Here is a 24,622-nt window from a genome sequence, read left to right as displayed (position 1 = left end):
GGCTTGTCTCAGCCTACATGCCGACGACGAGGTGGAACCACCTCCGAACTTGCTGAGGATGGCTCTGGCAGAGACCAGGCGCAAAAGAGCCGCGGTTATAATAGGCTCGGATGCCAACTCAAGGCACACCGTCTGGGGGAGCTCGGACACAAACGCAAGAGGTGAGTCACTTTTTGATTTTATTTGTGATGTAGACCTTTTTATCTGTAATAGGGAAAACTGCCCTACTTTTGTGACAGCTATCAGGGCGGAAGTCCTTGACGTCACGCTAGCCTCTAGGGAAATTGCTCCCTTGTTCTCGAAATGGAGAGTTCTAGACGACCACTCCTTTTCTGATAATAAATATATTGGGTTCAGCTTGGACGCCTCGCGCCCGAAGCATAGAACCTACAGAAACTTCAGGAATACCAATTGGGTCCTGTATTGCAGGAAGCTTCAATCAGCTCTTCCAACCGCGCCAGCAGGGATTCGATCCTATCTGCGGACGCGATTGAGGAGCTCGTCGAGGTTTTCAGCTCTGTTAGTAGAACTTCTGCCCTCTGAAAACTCAGAATACTAAAGGGAAACTCCCTTGGTGGACTTCGGAGCTAACGGAGATTCGATCTTCGAGTAGAAGACTCTTCAACAAAGCCCGTAAAAGTGGCTCTAGTGACGACTGATCGTTGTACAAGGCCGGACTGGCCATTTACAAATCCGAGTTAAAGAAAGCCAAGAGAGCTTCGTGGAGAGCCTTCTGTGTAGAGGGCTGTCACGAGTCCTCAAGGTTTAGACGCATTCTTGCAAAAAACCCTACTCCAGTGGGGTATCTTCTGGATGAGCGTCACCTTACTTGGGCATTGAAATCATTCAAGCCCTTCAAGTCCCCGGGTCCCGATGGCATCATACCGGCGCAACTACAGCGTACGGTTAAGGTGTCATGTAGCTGGCTAGCCCCCATCTACGTGAACTGTGTTAGATTGGGCTACGTCCCGAAGGCCTGGAGACAGGTTAAGGTTACGGTTATTCCGAAGGCCGGTAAAAGCTCTCATGTCGGTGTTAAAGATTTCAGACCCATCCGCCTATCCTCGTTTCCGTTGAAAACGCTGGAGAGGCTTATGGATCTGTACATTAGGTGCAGAATACCGAGGGGCAAACTGTAGAACTGCACTCATCGGAATCTCCGGTACACTGCGAATCACACGAACGATAGCTCTCAACGCTATATTAATATTGCATTGCTGCGAGGTGTGCTATTAGGCTCAGGGAAGCTGGGCTCTTGAAGAGGTCCGAACAAGGACACGCCACAATTCTCTCCTCCTTCACCTGCATTCCTGAAAATTTGGATCACTGCGTCACAGGCGGTTTTTTCTCTGCTCATATCCCGACTAGGGAGATGTGGAGGGGAAGACGCAGCTGAAGAAGAGGCGCGGTGAGCTTTTTCACGGATGGGTCGAAGCTAGGAGAGAAAGTTGGAGGGGGGGTTTTCTGTAAAGAGCGCTCCGTCAATCTTTGCTTCAGGCTACCAGACCACTGTAGCGTTTTTCAGGCGGAAGTGGCCGCGATCAAGGTGGCGGTAGAAGTACTGTTACGAAGTGCAGCTTCGTTTAGAGAGGTGAGCGTTCACTCCGACAGCAGAACGGCAATACAAGCCCTGAGTGCGCGAACCGTGCATTCAAAGCTAGTCAAGTCCTCACTAGAATTAGCATCAGCCTACTTCAATATCAGGCTCGTTTGGGTGAATGGTCACAGCGGAATCGCTGGGAATTGCAAGGCCGATGAGCTGGCCAGGGGGGAACTCTTGCCCCGCTCACATCGGAATGGAATGGTTCTCCGCTAATGTCTTGCATTCTGGCTCTGGACCAATGGACCTCGCATGCGCTCAGCAGACGCTGGTCGACGACCAACTCCTGTGCGACTGCGCGATCATTCTGGCCGAGAGTGGATCGCAGGAGGTCGGGGGATCTTCTCGCCTTGAACAAAGTTCACCTCGCCGCCATGGTAGGAGTTTTCACTGGGCACTGTCCAATGGGAACTCATGCGGTGCGGATTAGAATACAACCCGATGGTAGTTGTCAAAGCTGTATGGAGGAGGGTGAAGTGGAAACAGCCCGGCGCTTTCTCCTCCACTGTCCGGCTTTTGCTAGGCTGAGAATGAAACATCTCGGTAATCACACCTTGGCGGACCATAAGATTTGGCCGAAACGGATATAGACCGTCTCAACAAGTTTGTCATAGGCACAAAGCGCTTTGTCGGCATGTAAGGGTCTGTTGATCCGGCTCATAGGAGTTCTGGGTACCACAACGGACCGGCGTTTAAGCTGTCCAAGTGTGATCCTTCTTAGGATCGACCCTCTAATCTAACCTAACCTAACCTAATACAATTTGACTTTGCGAGAGTATAAAATGTTCGGTTACATCCGAACTTAGCCTTTCCTTACTTGTTTATATAATATAATTGTATTAAATAATCTGCGCTTTATTAACCGAATCGTTTTTATGCAAAATGTTCCGATTGGTATTTATATGGTTGTACCCTATGTACATATGTAGGGTATATAAGCATAAGCGGATTGTATGCTGTATGTAAATGTAAATAAGCGTATTATGTATAACCGTAAAAGAGCGCGAGAGGGAAATTGGCAATAGAGGGTAATTGCAATTTTCCGTAAGCACTGTATGTACGTATGCAAGTCTATAATTGAATGAGGTATAGGAGTATATAAATAATTGTATGTATGCAAAATACAATATGTGATATACGATATTAAATAATTAATATAAAAACTTACATATGTAAGTATAGGTAAATTATGCACGCTGGAATTAAATATAGGTATATGTAATGTTTATATGTACGTTATAAGTAACTGTAAGTACTCATTTATATATGTACGTATGTTATTTTTTATACTCTCGCAACTTGTTGCTACAGAGTATAATAGTTTTGTTCACCTAACAGTTGTTTGTATCACCTAAAACTAATCGAGTTAGATATAGGGTTATGTATATATAAATGATCAGGATGAAGAGACGAGTTGAAATCCGGGTGAATGTCTGTCCTGACGTCCGTCCGTCCGTCTGTGCAAGCTGTAACTTGAGTAAAAATTGAGATGTTTCTTGGTACCGTAAAACGGTTGGTATTGCAGATGGGGGTAATCGGATCACTGCCACGCCCATAAAACGCCATTGATCAAAAACAAATAAAATGCCATAACTAAGCTCCACAACAAGATACAAGACTCTTATTAGGTATACAGGTTCACATAAGGGAGGGGCATCTGCAGTTTAAATTTTTTTATAAGTGGGAGTGGTCCCGCCCCCTAATAAGTTTAATGTGCATATCTCCTATATCTCTGAAGCCATAATATTAAAATTCACTGGGAGCAAATGTTTTTAGCATTTCTATCGGCAGTGTGAAAAATCGGATGACAACCCCTCCCACTCCCCATATAACGGTACTGTTAAAAACTACTGAAAGCGCGATAAATCAAGCACTAAACAAGCCAGAGACATTAATGGTGCCTATATTTACTTGTTATTACACTAAAATCCCGTTATCTCAAAAATGAAAATAGGAAAAATTTTTGTTTATGCATTTTGAACTTAAGAATATAAAGAAGAAATACATGTAAAAAATTTGAACAGAATTACCTATTTACATTGTGTTTTTACTTCACTTAAAAAAATGTGTCAAGTGAACGCAGACTTTTTTCGCTATGTGTATATGTATAAGAGATATAAGTTCAAAATGCATTCGAGATCTAATAAACAAACGTTTAGTTTTGTCATTGCATTCTAGCTTCTTCCAAATATTTTTGGATATAATTCTGTGATATTAAAACCATTTATATTATAGATATATATTTGCAACATCTTGCATAATGGTTGTGCGTATCACCTAAAACTAATCGATATAGATATAGGGTTATATATATAAACGATCAGGATGACAAGACGAGTTGAAATCCGAGTGACTGTCTGTCCGTCCGTGCAAGCGATAACTTGAATAAAAATCGGATATCTGAATGAAACTTGGTACACGTATTCCTTGGCAAAAAATTGAAGACTAGTTCATAAGTGGGCGTAATCGGACCACTGCTACGACCACAAATCGCCATTAATCGAAAACTTATAAATTATCATAACTAAGCGAAAATTAAGATACAAAACCGTAATTTGGTGCAAGAAGTCGCAATAATGAGTTTTTTTGGTTTTAGAAATTTTTAATAGTGAGAGTGGCCCCGCCCTTTAATTTAATGTTTAATGTATATACAAGTATCGCCGAAACTATTCAAGCTTTATCATTCAAGTTTGTACAGGACGTATCATTTCGACACCTCTTGCGACAGCATGAAAATATGTGAAATTGGATTATAACCACGACCACTATCCATATAACGGTTTTGTTAAAATCTCTTAAAAAATAAATAAAGCAATAACTAAATGCGTCAGAGACATTTAATATTACATCCGAGATGACACAAAAAATATTTAGCTACAGCTACTGCCTCATTATTCACTTGAAAGGGAAAAATCGTTTATTTGAAAGAAAGTATATAACTGCATAAAATTTTATAATTATAGATAGATATGTACTGAGTAAAATACAAAATTATAATCATGACTATATACGCGCAGAGACACATTCAGAGTTCGTGCACACTTGTAGATATATACATAATATATAATATGTTAATATTTCTTTATTTAGATTACAAAAGTTAAAGTTATTCTTAAAAGTTATTTAGATTACAAAGTAAGTAAACAAAACTCACCGTAATAATCTGTAGCATGAGCTAGAATCGAAATTAATAAAAAATAAGATACGACACATTATTAGATAAGTGTTTTTAAAATGCGGCAGATTATATTAAATTAAAACAAAACAAGTAAGGAAGGGCTAAGTTCGGATGTAACCGAACATTTTATACTCTCGCAAAGTCAAATAGTATACTCGTTTGAGATTTCTTTGTGGATTGGCTGATATTTTCGGTAGAAGGTCAACTATAGGCACTGGGGTCCACATATTTAGTACTTAGGGGCTTAAACAGTTTTGGTTCGATTTAGACAAATTTTGGCCACAAGGTGGCATACTTTAATCGCATTATTCACGCAAAGTTTTATCCCGATACAGTCATTGTTGCCTGATTTGCATAGTGGAAAGTGAAATAATCAGATGGAATTTAAAATGGTGTTATATGGAAAGTAGGCGTGGTTGTAGTCCGATTTCGCCCATTTTTGCACTGTGACATAGAAACATGAAAAGAACGTTATGCACCGAATTTGGTTGAAATCGGTTAAGCAGATCTCAAGATATGGGTTTTCACCTAAAAGTAGGCTGTGCCACACCCACTGTCTAATTTTGAACGCGGTTCCTATAAAGTCATCTCATACCATCCCAGAGATAAAATTTAATGACTCTGGCGTGTTTAGTGCTTGATTTATCGCGCTTTTAGTAGTTTTTAACAGTACCGTCATATGGGGAGTGGGCGGAGTTGCCACCCGATTTCAACTATTTTCACACCGTCAATAGAAGTGCTAAAAATATTTGCTTCCAGTGAATTTTGTTATTATAGCATTAGCGGTTTAGGAGATATGCACATTAAACCTATTAGAGGCGGGACCACGCCCACTTTTTTAAAAAAAATTTTAACTGCAGATGCCCCTCCCTAATGTGATCCTGTGTACCAAATAACAGTCTTGTATCTTATTGCGGAGCTTAGTTATGGCAAGTTATTTGTTTTTTATTAATGGCGTTTTGTGGGCGTGGCAGTGGTCCGATTACGCCCATCTGCAATACCAACCGTCTCACGGTACCATGAAACATGTCTACCAAGTTTCATAAAGATATCTCAATTTTTACTCAAGTTAGAGTTTGCACGGACGGACGGACAGACGGACAGACGGACGGACAGACGGACGGACGGACAGACAGTCACCCGGATTTCAACTCGTCTCTTCATCCTGATCATTTATATATATATAACCCTATATCTAACTCGATTAGTTTTAGGTGATACAAACAACCGTTAGGTGAACAAAACTATTATACTCTGTAGCAACAGGTTGCGAGAGTATAAAAAGGGAAAAATAAAGAATATAAAGCAGTTGAAATTATGTTGTAGATTGGCAAAGAATATTGACATAACAACTAAACAAGAAGGCTAAAGAAAATTTGTAAATACAAAAAAGTGCTAAATGGCTGGTCAAGTGCACGTAATTTGAAGTGAATAGCCAAATTCGTGTGACAAATTTAGGTGAAATCACATATTTCCAAACCTACTCCCAGATAATAGAAATGTGGTCCCAAGAGCTTATGGCAGACTTTTTGCCGAAAAAATCGGTCAATCTGTGAGATATACCATATAATTGAAATTCGAGGATAATGTTTTTTTGATAATAAAATACCCCTGTGGCAAAAATGGATTGACTAGGATCAATACCTCCCTTAGCTCGAACTTCCTGTTGACTTTATACCACACGTATCGGCCAATGTGCTAGTTATTTTAATGAAATTAAGAAAGCGTGTTTTTCTAATAACAGTGCATCTTTGTGCCAGAAAGGGATAAAATGGCCGAAAACTTGCCTTAGCCCCCATATAAATGACAATCACGTTTTTGAAACGTCCTGCTGCCTTTACTCTATATATACCTTTGTTTACATTTAGATATTCATAAAATTGCTTGAAAATAAGTTCTCAAGCATACCTGAGCAAAGTCAAAAATTAATGCAATCAGCGCTTCCATTTCTATGCCCCCAATTATTTTAGTATAATTTTCACTGACAGGAAGTAATATATAGTAATAAAACTAAGTGAGTCTATGACCTCCAAAATAAGTCAATATGATACCTACTTTGATTGTTATTCATTATAAGTATCCATATATTAGTTATGGAGTTTTGCCTACTCCTCAAGGTATTTCCCCGGCTTTGATCCTTGCAAGTTGCAAGAGTATGAAATGTTCGTTTACACCCGAACTTAGCTCTTTACTAGTTTTTGTTTATTATCGTTTATTGTATATAGGTACATACAAGTATGTATGTATATTTTGTTTTGCATTTTGTGCTTTAACATTGACTTTACCTTTGCGAAAGGGGTATTGCCGGAAAATATTGTAAGTATTTAAATATTTAAATTTTGTTTTTGTATATTGTGTTTGAATACACGAAGGTAAGCATCTACAGGCAGTCAATTATTATATTGTGAGAACTAAATATCCATACGGAATTTAGCCCCCACAACCCACGAAGACGCACCCTGTTAAACAAATACAACATAGCAAGAGTATACATGAAGAAAAGCAAGACATAGCAATTACTCATACACAACAGTAAAACCACACCACGTAAACAACAAAACAAGTATTGGGCTGCAACGGGAAAACCATGCCTCTTCTAGCAACACTTGCCATCCTAAAGCAATATGTTGCGAACACGCGAGCAAGCAACACACGGCTTGGCGGAAAGCTAGCAGACAGTCAGCCATTGTATAAATCTAAAAGTAACCAATTCTAAGATTTTCACTAATACACACGCAAAAATGTCCCACTTGGTACGGGTTGCCTACTTATATTCTACTACTAAAGTCACACTTGGTGCGGGTTGCCAACCAATATTCTACTATTAAAACGTCCAAATGACACAAATCTGCTATAGTGTGTTGCCGTGTTATGTTTTAAAATTTATAACTTTAAGAATGTTTTTATTACATATTCAAATATTTTTCGGTTGTTTGAATTCCCAAAGATTTAATTAACATAGTATTATTTAAATTTTTATTTATTGTATTGAAACATTATTAAATGTTTCCAATTTTATCAAATATATTATTGTGTAACAGTGATTTATATATATATTTTGTAAATATTATTTATTACTTATTCACCCATATAATATATACAGTTCTAAAACAATCTACTTTTCGTAACAAATATAACTTGAACAGATATAAACATAAAGTCAGGTACATGAATCAGGCTCATTAATATTAAATACATTAACAATATAAGTTGAAATTTACAACTTGATTTGAACAAAACCGAAAATAAATATACATATAAAAATCAGGTACAATTCAATTGTATTCATGAACAAATATAATTGAAAACAATCTACTTGAATTAATTTTAACAAACACAAAAATAATAGAAGAAAAAAATGAGGTACAATTCAGGAACAACAACAATAATAAGCAAAACAACGTACCATTTAACAAATAACTTAATAACTACTTATTAAATGTAAATTTAATCTTTAGGAATCTTAATAATCGAAAACTATTTGTACATATTCAAACAAAACATTCTTAAAGTTATAAATTTTAAAACATTACACGGCAACACACTGTAGCAGATATGAGTCAGTCTCGTGTGGTCTGGGATTATTTTTTTCCACGGCTATACACGAGCGTCGGCAGAAACACCCGAGCATCGTAGTCGTAGCGCACACGAGCGTCAACGCATGCGGCAGAATAGTTGTCGAAGCCTATACGAGCGCCGACAGAAACATCCGGGCATCGTCTATGTAGCAGAAAACATCGACATCCAAGACACCATTTTGTAAAGTTATACTACAATAAATAAAATGCGATTTGTAGAAAGCCCCATAGTTTACAAATTCATTGTAACAAACCCTAGACACGGCGAGTGTACCTCAACAAATTAGAAGAAGCAGGGGCAGCAAAAAGATTTTGATTTTTCGCGCGCTGTGTACATTTGATTATCAATATTTTGGTTTTGTTATAATCGGACACACATATTAATCATGTACTTGCATTAGGAGCAAATTTCGATTAATAGTTTGTTTTTGACAACAGAAAAGGTTAGTCACGTTTTTGTGTGCTCATCGATTTTTGACTTTTGAAAGAAATGGAAGAAAGAATATGTATTAAATTTTGCGTTCAAAATTAAATTAAGTACTCCAAGGCACTTAAAATGCTGACTGTGGCATTCTTTGTCTCAAAAGTGTTTATATGTAAGTGGTACAAGCGCTTTACAGAAGGCCGTGAAGATCTTGAGATGACGATGAGCATCCTGGTGGTGCAACCACGTCAACAAGCGAAGAAAACAGTGAAAAAAATTGTTCTTAGAAATCGTCGAATCACTATTGGCATATTAATCAGTTGATGCCATTCAATTTTCTGGAAATTTTGGGTATGAAACGTGTGGCAGCGAAGTTTGTTCCAATATCACGATAATGCACCAGCTCACACATCAATGCTTGTTAACGATTTTCGTCAAAAACCAAACCGTAATCATGCCTTAACCAGATTTGGCTTCCTGCGACTTTTTTCTATTCCCAAAACTGAAGAAACGGATGAAAGGAAAGCGTTTTGCCATCATTGCGAGGATTGGAAAAAGCGTTATCACAAGTGTATTATATCCAAGGGAAATTACTTTGAAGGCGAAATAGATATTGATGAATAGGTACTTAAAAAAAAATCAAAATTCACCTTTTCCTTTGAACACACCTCGTATACGTATGGATGTACATAAATATTACAATAAACGGTTTTCCGTAATTTGAACCTGTCATTTAAACCGATAAGTTAAACCAACTTGTCAACCGTTACTGAAATATTGAACAGTTTATTGTTTTTTATTACAGTTTGTTTTGTACAAACAATAAACTGAAATCTACAATAAATATATGTGTACATATATGAATAAATATATAAGAAAGGGGATCGAAATGACTCTTTGATTTCCCCCAATTTGGGTACAGTGTATGTAATTACGTGTTTGTACGTCTACGTGTGCTTCTGTATTGCTCTCCAATTTCTGTCCTTTATTGCTTTCGATTTTGTGTGTGCTTGGTGTTGCTTTTTTTATGTTAATCCGCGTCCGTATGTTTTATATGGTGTTATTTTCGCGCCTGTTTTGTGTTTATTTTTGCTATTAAATATTTTTTTTTGCACACACTGTGCTCCTATACTTTAAGTTTCTATCCCCTTTTTTTGTTTACCGTCACACCACTTTTTAGCCGTATTATATTTTTGTTGTAGATATGTACTAGGGTGGAGCGAAAACAAACATTTTTTTGTTATTACTTAACCTGAGGGTAAATTTTGTAGATTATAAAAAAATAAAAATTTTGGAAAATTCTAGATCTAGAAATCTAGAGGCGGCCTTTTATTGTAAATTTCGAGTCAAAATTTTTATTTAGTAAAAACTTAAATTAAAAGTTATCAACTTAAAAAAATTGTTTGTGGTTATTATTGAAGTTGTAAAAAAAAGTCTTAAACGACAACATGTTTTCTTTAAGCGTTAAAATAAACCGGCAAATTCGGTAATTTTTATATAAATGTGAAGAGTTTATGTCTCGAAGGATCATGTATAATTTTATTCAATTCTTCTTTTATAGCATTACGATCACTCACCACCTTTTTTCTTTCACAATGCCGTACAATTTTATTATTAACGATATGATATATAAAACAAGTAAGGAAGGGCTAAGTTGTAACCGAACATTTTATACTCTCGCAAAGTCAAATGGTATACTCCTTTGAGATTTCTTTGTGGGTTGGCTGATATTTTCGGTAGAAGGTCAAATATAGGCACTGGGGTCCACATATTTAGTACTTAGGGGCTTGAACAGTTTTGGTTCGATTAACACCATTTTTTGTCACAAGGTGGCATACTTTAAACGTATTATTCACGCAAAGTTTTACCCCGATATAATCATTTTTGCTTGATATGCATAGTGGAAAGTGAAAGAATCAGATGGAATTGAAAATGGTTTTATATGGGAAATAGGCGTGGTTGTAGTCCGATTTCGCCCATTTTCCCACAATAATATAGAAATACGAAAATAACGTTATGTACCGAATTTTGTTGAAATTGGTTAAGCACATCTCAAGATATGGGTTTTCACCTAAAAGTGGGCTGTGCCACGCCCACTGTCTAATTTTGAACGCGGTTCCTATAAAGTCATTTCATACCATCCCAGAGATAAAATTTAATGTCTCTGGCGTGTTTAGTGCTTGATTTATCGCGCTTTTAGTAGTTTTTAACAGTACCGTTATATGGGGAGTGGGCGGAGTTGCTACCCGATTTCAACTATTTTCACACCGTCAATAGAAGTGCTAAAAACATTTGCTTCCAGTGAATTTTGTTATTATAGCATTAGCGGCTTAGGAGATATGCACATTAAACCTATTAGGGGTGGGACCACGCCCACTTAAAAAAAATTTTAACTGCAGATGCCCCTCCTTAATGTGATCCTGTGGACAGACAGTCACCCGGATTTCAACTCGTCTCTTCATCCTGATCATTTATATATATATAACCATATATCTAAGTCGATTTGTTTTAGGTGATACAAACAACCGTTAGGTGAACAAAACTATTATACTCTGTAGCAACAAGTTGCGAGAGTATAATTAAAGGGAACATACAATATTAAGAGGACACAAGAATCCACTTAATGCACCAAGGGAGTCGAATGTGAAATTTGGCTTGCAGTAACTTGAATGCTTGGGTTGGCAACTAAGTAATTGCGGATTTTTTTTTAAAAAATCAAAGACAATTTTTTCATGGAACTAAATAACTTTATTCTTAATGTATTGCCCATTTTGATCAATGACCTTTTGCCATCTTTCAGGCAGCATCATAATCTCACGTTCATAAAACTTCTGGCTTTTATTAGCAAAAAACTGAATCAGGTACGATTTGACATCATCATTATTATTGAAATTTTTACCATTCAAGGAGTTCTGTAAAGATCGAAACGAAAATTAATCCGATGGTGTAATGTCAGGACTATATGGTGAATGTGGCAAAACATCCCAACCAATCTCCAATAATTTTTGCCGAGTGACCAAAGATGTGTGTGGCCTTGTATTGTCATGATGGAATACAACACCTTTTCGATTTATCAATTCGGGCCGCTTTTCTTCAACTGCATTGTTTAATTTCGTTAGTTGTTCAATGTAGACAGAAATAATCGTTCGGTTGGGTGATAAGAGTTCAAAGTAGTAAATTCCTTTATAATCCTACCAAACTGATAACAAAACTTTCTTTTGATGAATACCAGCTTTTGATGTTGTTTGAGGTGGTTCACCTGGCCGTCTCCACGATCTTTTTCGCTCGATATTGTTGTAAACAATTCATTTTTCATCGCCAGTTATCATTCGTTTCAAAAAGTGGATAATTTTCATCACGTTTCTTTAGCAAATCGCAGCTGTTAATGCGTTGCGTTAAATGCGTTTCTTTCAGTTCGTGAGGAACCCATGTATCGAGTTTTTGAACAAAGCCAAGTTGTTTTAAATGATTTTCAATGCATGTATGTGATACCTGAAGCTTCTCTGCAAACTCACGTGTTCTACTGTGACGATCCGAATCGATTATTGCTTTGATTAGGTCGACATCAACTTCAACTGGACGACTAGAGCGTTTTTCATCTTTGAGTAAAAAATCACCAGAACGAAATTTGGCAAACTAATTTTCAAACTGCCGTTCTTTTATGGCTTCGTCACCATAAGCAGCACTTAACTTTTTGTGAGCTTGCGATGCGTTTTTCCCTTTGCGAAAATAAAAAAGGAAAATATGACGAAAATATTCCTTTTGATCTTCCATTTTCAACGAACGCCAAACGAAAACTAAGCAACCGATCAAAAACTTTTTTTTTCTGATTGACAGTTGAATTGCCAACTATCAAATAACAAAATGTGTTTTACATTTGGACTACGCCAGCAAACCTAAAAATTCAACTGAAGCAATTACTTAGTTGCCAACCCAATACATAAGTATATATATGTAAATACATGCTTACTTTACAGATTTATGTAATTATCGACTGAATAAAGACGCATTTGGTGTTAAATTACATTTATGAAGTTTTGTGAATCCTCTTAAGATATGTGGATTTTTCGATAAACTTAATAATTATGACATTTTGTGTTTTATTTTTACGTTTTTCCCTATAGAAATAAAAATAAATCAAATCGTAGCAATAATATAAACTAATTTCTTAACTAACATTTTAAATCTGTCAACCACTATCCTTTTGCTTTGTTTTTGATAAAAAAAACCGATACAATTGGTTTTCGTGACACCCAAAACCGATATAATTTCTGTTTCGAACTTTGACGTCAGTAATATTATATATAATATATGAATTTATGACACCTAATACATTTTTCTATCGTTTTAAATTCTGATTCCGACAGATCAGATGCTACAACACCCCTGAAAGTTATACACAATATTAAAGGAATTACGCAATCTATAATAATTACTTCCAATCTGGATCCTTACAAGCTGTTTATAGGTTAATCCAACCGATTTGTAAATAATTAATTTTTTTCTTCAATTATTTAAATGAGTTCCTCACAAATATCATAAAAATTTAAGTACATGTCGTTTTTAAACGCCTTTACTTGGATTTGGTTCTATAAAAAAAAAATTGAATATTTATTAGAAAATATGTATTAGAAACAAATCAGGAAGGTAACTGAACATTCGATACTTCGCAATGTGTGAGGCTCAAAAGCGGAGAAAAATTTTCGTGTGTTAATAAAACTGGGTATTTAACAAGTACGGAAACGCTAAGTACGGTTACACCTGAACCGAATCTTTTATATTTTCGCAATTTGTGCGACTTAGAGTCGGTGAAATATTTCCATGTGTGTTGACACAACTGACATTAAAAAGTTTGCGCAAGAATTCAACAATTCAACGAAATTTAGAATAGTTTGAAATCATATTTGGCATATAATTAACTTATAGTCTTGCAGATTAGTTTCATCATCTCGCAGCATGTTGCTACAGAGTATAATAGTTTTGTTCATGGTTGTTTGTAACACCTGAAACAAATCGAGATAGATATGGAGTTATATACTTAGTCCTGCCATTAGTTCTGTTACAAGTTCAGGCTGTTATGTAATCGAAACTGTAATCATTTTTTTATTAAAGTGAACTATATTTCATAATACATATATTAAATAAAGGATGTACGAAAATTAATTGAAATATTTTTGCTTTCAAACAAGCCCTCAAACGATTCGGCCATTGATTATACGCTCTGCTGTATATTTTCTATTTTTTCTTTTATATTTCGGGATTTGGCAACCCTAGTGTTGCAATCTGGCAACTCACAACTTTATCGTAAAGTTTGACATTTTTGATGTTACACTTACTCAGAACGCTATTTATCTTGATTACAGTAGCTTAAAATACTCATCTCAGCGAAAAAATTGGAATTAAATCGCAAAGATTTTCGGGCGATTGTTTTTTGCAACTTTCTGTGTGGATTAGCTCAGAAATAGTGCCTCGATGAACTTAAATAAATTTTTGACGATGAAGCTACATCAAAGACCAGTGTTTATCTGTGGTATCGTGAATTCAATCGAGGTCATAGATCACTCTTTCGTGAAGGTCGTCCAAAGCAGATGTTATTCCAAAAACTATAGATGCTGTATGCAAACTGATATTGCAAGATCGTCATGTGATTAACGTGAGATTGAGAAAACTACAGGCATTAGTGGGACTAACACACATTAATATCGCATTAACATTTGACTGTAAAAAAATGCGTTCACGTTTAATCCCACATAATTTGTCAATCACTCGTGTCGATTGGTCGAGAGAAATATTTAAAAAAAAATACGATAGCCTAGCTTCGAAACACCTCTATGAAATCGTGACAGGCGATAGATCGTGGACTTACGCGCATTAGCCCGAAAGTTAACAGCAGTCGATTGTATGGGTGTTTGCAGATGAAACAAATCCAATAAAAATTGTTCCCGCACGAAGCACTTCCAAGCGAATAGTTGCCTGCTTTTTTGAAAAACTAGACATACCACAATCATACCACTAGAACAATGCAGAACAGTAAATTCTGAATGATACACAACCTCTTGTTTACCAGATTTCTTTCACGAAATCAGGAAAACAAACCGCCGAAGACGGATCCCTCTTCACCACGACAATGCGACCTCTCACACATCGATTGAAACACCTGTATTTGTGAGCACTCAAAGCACCGATTTGATGAGTCATCCACCGTATAGTCCTGATGGGGTACCAAATGACTACTTTTAATTCCCATACTTAAAAAATAAACTCTTTTTTGACACCTGAAGGGGCGGTTGATGCGCTCATAACGTATGTTTCGGAAATACCTCAATCAAAGCCGCAAAAGTGCTTCGACAAATGGTTCTAACTCTAAAAGTGTATAGATGTTAATGGAAAATATTTTGGAAAACAATAGAGAGATTTTCGATGATTAATATTTATTTTTGTTCTCTAATCCCGAAATATAAAAGGCAACCTACGTATTGGCGATGCTGCTTGGACCAATGACTTTTTGAGGTTTTTGAGACTTCAAATTTCTGTGGGGTGCTCGACAGTGTAGTCAAATTAATTCAAATCTGGACTTACAGACGTTTCATATGCAGATAATATGACGCTGACCATTTGAAAGAGTGTTGGCTTTCATGTGGAGAACATCTCGAATAAGTCTTGACATTGATCTGGTCGGTATATTCATTCATTAGACGTTTGGAAAAAACGATCAATTGTGCTGTAAAAAACATTCTTGAAATATGATAATTTTTGAGAAGCAAATAAATATTACTCCTCAGTTATGTAAAGCAATCACCGCACTACGATTACATAAGATTAAAATATATAAATATATTAAAGAAATGCAGCTCCCTACACAATAAATATTAAGCGAAAGCTTAGCTGATTATTATATATGAGTTTATACTGCATACACATTTTTATGAACAAGTAAGAAATGGCTAAATTCGGGTGTATTGACGAACCTAAACGCTTTAAATTCAGATGGAGAGTCAAAATGGATGGAAATAACTTTATCCCATATGGGAGATTGGGAATATATAATATATATCATTGCCAGACATTGATGCTCCTGTTTCTCATTTCACCTTTAACTAGTGACGTGTAGTCTCACAGGCGTCGCGTGTTTTGCAAGTTCTCAGAATTGACCACTTCCCCCCGCTTGCCACGACCCCGTGTCTCAGTAGCTTTTGTTTTAGTGCTTAAACGACCGCGGAAGGTAGCAGCTGTGTCGTCTGTTTTTAACAGGTAAGTAATTCTAATTAGAAAATCGGCAGTAGCCTATAAGCCTACATGTCCCTAGTTGTCATACAAATATTTAATAATAATATTAAGAAACTTCAACTCCAGCCCACGAGTTCATCAAAGGGAAAAATATTACGAGTATACAGTCCATCATTTGAAGAGGAATTCAATGCCCTATTACTGGCTTTAGACCAATCTGTCAGTGAAGATGATATTGACGAGTTATTGGTTTCCGATGATCTATTACAATTTCGTGACTAAGATGAAGATTTAGAGGAGAATATTCCAGAAGTGGATAGCAGCAATCAGAGGAGCGCTGATAGTTCTGATGAAGGTAGCATCAATAGTTTTGGTAATGCCACGCCTTTTTCGGAATTACGAAGGTCGATTTTTGATTACGGGAAAAATGTTAATAAATAGTCTAAGGCTCCTCCCAATTCTAGGGTTCGCACACTTCAACATAATATCATAACCCATGGTTGTGCCTCGAAATTGACATACGTGGATGCAAAAGACCCTACCAGCATTTGGCTGGTGAATGGAAATGCTTCAACAAATATTGACTTGGACAAACCGAAAAATGTCTCCTTATATAGAATGAAGTTTGCTCGTCAGAATAACCTAAACTGAAAGACATAGATATGACTGAGCTGAAGGCTTTTGTGGGTCTTTTACTGTTTTGAAATCTAGCCACGAACGCACAAGTCACTTATTTGCTAAGGATGGCATAGGGTGTGAAATATTTAGATGCTAGAGAGTTCCAGTCAACTTTGTTTGGACTTACAAATCAAAAAACTATTCGCTCATATGTGCCTAAGAAGAATAGAGCTGTGATACTTGTGTCCTCAATGCATCATTGAAAAGTAGTTGATGACGATTCTAAAAAGCCAGAAATTATTCTCTATTGTAACACAACAAAAGGAGGCGTTGACGAAGCAGATAAAAAATGTTTAATTTTTTCCAGCAGCCGTCGAACGAGAAGGTGGGCAATGGGGGTATTCCATCGCATTGTGGACTTGAGCGGCATAACTGCCTATATATAATATTATACAATATGTATCAGCTTAAGATTATAGAGAGAGGAGAATTTTTAAAGTCGTTAGCCCGTTCGCTACTGCTACCCCAAATGCAAAGACGTGTTGTGTGCAGTCAATTACCAAGGGTGCTACGGCTAGTGATAAAGCGAGTACTGGGTGAAGATATGGTTGAAAAAGATATCCAAAGTTCTGAAACTAGTCAAGGAAAGCGAAGGGCATGCAGTATTTGTCTGCCGAAACTGCAAAAAATGACAGTGTACACATGTGTAGGGAGATGCAATCCCATATGTCTGCAATGTTCTCACCCCTTGTGCAAAAAGTGCCAATGAATTATGTCAAATTGAAAAGGTGTCAGAATTGTTATTTTTCGACTTCAGAAGAAGCTTTTGTGATTTTTTCGTTCTTTCTTGATTAGATTTTAAGTAATAAATGTTAAATTTGCCATATTATTTATATAAGGTCTATTAAACTGCTAAATAAAGATTTCATATCAACTAAGGCTGAAAAGTACCTCAAATTAATAATAAACATATTTTAAAAAAAATAAAATAAATACTGATTAAATTTATTTAAATTTATTTTATTATATTCCAATAGTTAAATATCAACACAATTCTAAATCATCTTAATGCTATTTTATGACAAATTTAACTTTTAAGTAGTAGCCTGTGAGACGTCATGTCCCTTATTGTGTTATAAATTTGTCATGTCCCTAGTTAAAGGTTAAGATAGCTCACATATTGACCAATATATGCGGTATAAAGTCAACCGAAAGTTCAAAAATCTTTATATTAAGTATATAAAGGCTAGGGAAAGTATAATATTTACACTGTTTTTCCTAGTTTTGGGCACAAGGATGTTGTCGCAAAAAAAACCTAATTTCAATACTAGACTCACACATTGACCGATATTTTCGGTAAAATGTCTGCCGTAGGCACCTAGGTCCACATATTTAGTAAATGCGGCCTTTAAAAGTTATAGTCCGTTCTCGATAATTTTTAGACGCGAAATGGAGTACCTGAAAAGCACAACCCCTAATTCTGTTTTAACACGATTTTGGTTTAACTCGGTTTGAAAATATTTTTTTTTTTTGTAATTTTTACATGAATTTATTCTATTAAGCACGATGTAAATTTTGGGCTTACATTTTATTAGTCAAACATAATTTAATATTAATATTACCAATTTAGAGAAATTCCCTTTTTGTGGATACAAGCAAGTTTACTGGTCTAAGCAATTGCTTTTGCAAAGCTTTTTTTATTGAATCTTTCCTTAAGAAATTTGCAATAATATATTCAAATCTTAAGACTAGTTTTAAGAATTAAAGTTAGCACCAGCGTGCCAACTTTTATGTATTCAAATTTAGAATTTATGTTAATTTTCCATAATCACAGTAGTGGGGGTAGCGAGCGAGGCTCAATGTGTCACTTCGTTTTAACCTCTGATGGCCTTCGAACAGAAGCAGGTCCCTGCTAGGGTGCTGGGATGAGTCGTTAGCTTATCGACGTATTTGATGGCGTATCTTTTAATTTCTTTATGAGTTGTAGGAATGGTAAAATCTCTATGCATATTTTTGTTACGAATATACCGTGGACAACAGACAATCTGTCGTAAAAGCCTGGATTGTTTTCTTTACAATTTCTGGACATTATACTCGCAAGCACTGCCCCAAAGTTGAATGCCGTAGGCCCATATTCGCTTTATAATGCACTTGTATAGAAGAACCTTGTGTTCAAGATCTATATGACGAGACCACGTTAGACGTCGGTCTAGATGGACTCCTAGGTATCTGAAGTGATAATATGTTTCCTTGGGCGACACCTGCAGAGATTTTTTTGTTGATGATAGTTCGTCCTTTAATACGACTTTAAAAATTCTATCAGTTAAATAGCTTTTAAAAAGTTTGTGTGTGTTCTCGGGTAGCAGTCGAATTATTTTGTTGATCAGCCCGTCGTGCCAAACCTTATCGAATGCCTGGGATATGTCAACAAAGAAAGCTGAACAATACTGCTTCTTTTCAAAAGCCGATCTAATAATAGTGACGATTCTGTGTACCTGTTCAATAGTACCGTCATTAGCTCGAAATCTAAACTGATGTTCAGAGCTAAACTTTGGATACGAATTTTATATTTTATTATATGATGTAATTTGACTAGCGTCTTTTCTCGGCTTGGGAATCATAACAATTGTAGAAATCTTCCAAGATGGTGGGAAGTAACCAATTCTTAACATTGCGTTAAAAATTAATAGTAAAATTCGTATAGTATAAGTTGGTAAATTGATAATTATTAATCCTGTAATGCCATCTGCCCCGCCGACTTTTTCACATCAAGGCTTTTCAAAGCGGCCGTGAAAAAACCGAAATTTGATAGGTGCGTTAACAATATTACTTATGTTTGGTGGGCTGATATAAGCATTTGTGTCGTGTGGTGTGAAAACATTCTCCAGACTGTTTGCAAAAGCGTTAACTCTTTTGCTGGGGGTTTTGGCCCAAGTGCGGTTTTTGCGAGTTGAAGGTAGTTTGCGAGTCCGTATTTTCTTTTCAACTGCAACATATTGCGCAGTAACGTAATACATCTATTCAACTGCGCCTTCAGGAGAAGAGAGCGACTGTTTTGCCACTGCTTTCTAAGAATTCTTTTTTCTTTTACAAGAGCCTGAATATCTGCACAGGATTGATAAGCATTTTCCTTAAACCAAGCTTCACCGGTATTGCCACTTTCGCCGCCAAAGTCATGGTTTCAGTGAGGTGCTCGATTGCTTGTCTTTTTCCTCATATACGCAATATATTAAATTTAGCCCCTTTGCATGAGTTTAGTAATTAGGACGATTTTAAAATAAATATTTTAGGCACAAAGCAAAATGTAGTAAAGAAACTGGGTCTATGACGTATATGAGAAAATGGTTAACCAGAGAATCGGAAATCATTATATTAGGGATGCATAATCACATTATATTTAGGAAAACATGTCCACTTAATTTCATTAAAATATCACACATATTGACCATTTATGTCAATTATGACGTATTGCATACAATTTTAGCATTACTGAGAATATGTTTCCGCTCAACTCTTTAAAGTTTACTCACCGATATATTGGTAAAAAAGTTTGCTAGTATAAATTAATATATAGAAGCTGGGGTGATTCGGGGTCCAATTTCGTATTTGTGGTATCAAATTAATGTATTCAATATTATAACGTTATTTTTTAATTTTTGACATTTTTAAATAGTCCCTGCCCAAAGCGTTTTTTTGATATCTTCATTGGTGGACTATAAAATGGAGGAATTTTAAATTGTGAATTATAGGAAGTATGTAGGTCAAGTGGTTGAAATTTCCGGAACACGGGATGAGAAATTTCTAAATAATTCTGTTACATACATTTTTTCAACAATTCTTTGTAATTGCAATTTCTTTCGCTAAACAGTTTCTACTACTATATGCATTTAAATCGTAAATCCGCCTTTTCACTTGCCTTCAAACAAAGATCGCTATTCTCACCAAATCGTCGATTTTGTTGTTATCTTACCGATATCTCAACCTTTTATTAAAAAAAAAAATAATAATAAACAAAGTAGTTTTAACACCATTCCTATACATTTATTTTCATGAAAGAAGTTTTTGATAACACCAATTACGGATCCAAAAACCGCACTGAACTTCAGAGATAACTTTGGAGTATTATGTAAATCAAAGCTTTTTGGTTATTGATTTGAACACAAAGATTTTTGACCTTTCTTTTAAATATATCATGCATACATATCATTGCAGGCGTTTACGTGCAGGAAAGTCTTCTATCGGATTGCAAACATATCTAGTACCAACAAAGCTTTTGAGGGATGTTAATTTCGGCACACAAAAGGATTTGCTGCTTTTTAAGGATATGAAAATTCAAACAGATGCGTTCTATACTAAGAAGACAAACATCGGAGAAACGTGTAATAATTTTTTATAAATTTGTTATCTATGCCAATACCTTTCGCCGATTTAAAAATGTACACATTGAAAGATTTTACCATACTTGGTGGTGTCTGTATAGCATTAATGTCATTCTAAATTTCTATTTATTTTAGAAGTTTTATAAGATTTTTTAGATTTTACAATCCTATGAATAATGTACATTATTTACAAAATTACAAGTATGTACCATAAAAATGAATGATGCATAAAAACTTTCATTCGTTTAGCTAAAACATTTATGTTTTCAAGTTTCATTTCTTTATTTTTTGTTTCAATATATTCTATATATATATGTAAATATATATATTTCCAAATTTTGCAATCGACATTTTCATATATAACATTGTTAATATTTGTATAATTCTCAAAAGTAACAAGGTAAACTCCATTTATGGCATAGCCATCAATTGTGTTATTTCCGGATTCTAATATTGCTCCTTCTTTAATTACATCTATTTCTTTATTTTTTTCTTTGATTTTTTTACATTTACCTTTTTTTTGGACGAAATATCTGCTAGGCAAGTATTTGTATTATCAATATTACAATAGGTGTTTATCATTTCGTTTTTACAATTTTTTATATTAATATATTCTTTCTTGCATTTTGCAATTTCTTTGCCAATTATTAATTTACCGTCTTCTTGTGTGATTGCTCTTACTTCAAAGTATTTGCAATCATTTATAATTTTCGGATACTTAATATATATAACAATTACATCTTTATTTTGTAATATCTTAAAGTTAGAAATGTCCATTAAATCAGTTATAGTCAATCGTCCGTGTTCATTTTGAATTATATATAATCAAGATTTAATATTATCTTTATGTACTATTCTACTTCTGTAGTTAATTGTAAGCTTATTCCCTAAATCTTATTTTATTACTTGTATATAGGCTTTAGCTTATTTCTCTCCCCTATTATTTTTTCATATATACATGTCCACATAAATATGTTTTGTTAAATCTTTTTTTATTTTGTCTTTCTGGCATCCTAGCTTGTGCTAATAAAAATTTGTCTGGTAAATTATTATAAGAGACCTTATTATAAAGAACTTCGAATGGTTTCTTATCAGTTACCGAATGTATAGTTTTATTGTATTGGTGAGCGGCTCTATATATTGATTCCGAAAAGCTGATTAAATTATATTCTTGTTTTATACGTCGTGATATTTCAATTATTTTTGAATGTATCCTCTCTATCTGACCATTTGTGGTGCTATGATTTGGGTTGCAGAAATAAATTTCAATCTGAAGTCTCTGCATCAGGGATTTAAATTGTACGGTAGTAAATCATTATCAATTGTTATTCTTTTTACATTTGGGAACCCTTGTAATATCTCTAACACTTTATCTTCTAAATTAATCTTGTCTTCAATTTGTTTAATAACCAAAAACTTTGAATAACTATCGATACATGTAATGAATTTTAATGATTGTGCATAAAATATATCTATGTGTTTTTGTATTCCCTCATCTTTGGGTATAGGGACCTCTCCAATAGGTATTTTTATGGGATGTCTATCATATTTATTTTTATTACAAATTTCACAATTTCTAATGTATTCTTTAAATTGTTTATGCATTTCTGCCCAATAGTAAAAATTTGAGATTTGTTTAATATTTTCGTCAAAGCCCCTGTGTGCTCTGTTATGAGTTTGCTCTATTATTGTTCCCTGGTCTTCCTTGTTTGGTATATCCATGGAAAAATTTTTTGTAAATAAAAACTTGTTAGTAAATGTTTCTTTTAATTTAACCATTGTTTCATATAATTCTTCAGGTGTACAACATATTGCTGTTACAAGATTTGGTTGTAAGAATTCTTTTAGAATAGTCTTTAAATTTTCAAGTGTATTATAATATATTCAATATGCCTAGTTTTATTAAAATTATTAATATATTCGTGAATGGTAAAGCGACCTTTACTAAGAAGTATTTGTATTTTGAATTGATTCCATGGTTTTTTAGTTTCTTGAATTTGTGTATTTTCAGAGCTCTTTGCTGAATGCTGTGTGTTTCTCATTTCATTTCTGATGAATCATCAGTTATATTATTTAAGTTTTGTCGGGATAATGCATCCGCGACTATATTAATTTTTCCCGGATTATAAATCATTTTTAGAGCATATTCCTCAATAATGGTATGCCATCTTTTCATTTTTACATTAGAATTTCTCGAAGAGACTGCGAAAGTCAAAGGTTGGTGATCTGTATATATTTCTAAATCTGACACTCCATAAAGGTAGTTTCTTAAAGTTTTTAATGCCCAAACTATGGCATAAAGTTCTTTCTCATTCATTGCATAATTCTTTTCTGTGGAATTCAATGCTTTAGAGATAAATGTAATAGGTTTTCCATCTTGGCTTAATACAGCACCTAATGCATCATTTGAGGCATCGGTTGCTAATATAAATTTTTTATTAAAGTCTGGTGAGTTAATTCATCTTGGTTTTATTGTTTTAATTTTTCAAATGCTAAAATTGGTTCTGCTCTTATCGAACTTCAATTTTCTTTGACATATGCTGAGATACATGTCCATTTTATTCTGATAAATGTTTGTTTAATGGTTTATTGCTGCGAAATCCTTGATAAATTTCCTATAATATCCAATCATTCCAATGAAACTTCGAAGTTGTCGTACAGTTTTTGGTAATGGAACATTACAAACGGCTTCAACTTTATGCGGACTATATACCCCATAATTTTTTTCCTCAAATATTTAATTTTTTCTTTATTTATGCCGGTATTTTCTTCGGCTGGTGCTTTAGAGAATTTTTCCTCCAAAATAATTTTGTTTAGATAATTTTCTTAATTGTCGGTAAGTACATCGACTGGCGTTGTAGAATTTTTTTGTTCCACATTATATTCTTATAATTTTATTTTTTATTTTGGTTGCCGGTATTACCATCGGCTGGCGTTGTAGAACTTTCTTGTCCCACAATATATTTTTTTATTTTTAATATATTCATTGTGCTGGTATAAATCTTCAGCTGGCGCTTTAGGAGTCTCTACTCCCAAAGTAATTATATTCCCTATAATGTTTTCATCTTTTAAATTTCCTTTACTCTCATATTGCTCAGATTCATTTCCTAAGCTAAATATGTCTTCTTCCTTTTCATTATTTATTATCAACTATTTTGCTTTCAAGTCGATCACTGTCTACTTAAAAAGTCTACTTCTCGATTTCGTAACGAATTTGTCTTTTAACCAATTAGAGTAATAAAATGATAATAACGTATTATCGAAAATCCATTAATTGCTTTTACTCTTTTATATATATTTAATTCGTTTTTATTCTCATAAATTTCTGATTTTATATAGCAACATGTTGCTCCCGTATCTACTAGTATTTTAAAGTTTTGGCGATTAACCCTGTCATGTAAGAAAATATATGGCAGAGTTAGTTTTGATCTAAAAAATGATCTTCTTTAATATTATTTATCCTTTGTGTTATATTTGGTGGTTGATTACTTAGTTGTGCGCTGGCACATGGTCGTTTATCTGTATTATTTATTCTTTTATTCTGTACATTATTATTTACATTATAATGTGGTCGATTTTGGATTCGAATACTTGGATCGACATCCATTGGGATATGTC

General features: G+C 34.8%; 1 protein-coding gene across 1 annotated transcript in view; it reads left to right on the top strand.

Moving 5' to 3' along the window:
• LOC106623067 (uncharacterized) overlaps positions 1-24,622 on the top strand; it is an 87,160-nt gene that overhangs the window by 39,855 nt on the left and 22,683 nt on the right. The window contains exon 3 of the mRNA XM_036368432.2: positions 20,838-21,004. Coding sequence (XP_036224325.2) covers positions 20,838-21,004 — 167 coding nt within the window. The remainder of the gene's footprint in view (positions 1-20,837; positions 21,005-24,622) is intronic.

The sequence above is a fragment of the Bactrocera oleae genome, chromosome 2 (genome assembly GCF_042242935.1).
Source record: "Bactrocera oleae isolate idBacOlea1 chromosome 2, idBacOlea1, whole genome shotgun sequence".
NCBI lineage: Eukaryota > Metazoa > Arthropoda > Insecta > Diptera > Tephritidae > Bactrocera > Bactrocera oleae.
The sequence above is the reverse complement of the archived record's forward strand: the minus strand, read 5'-3'. Positions and strand labels throughout refer to the sequence as shown.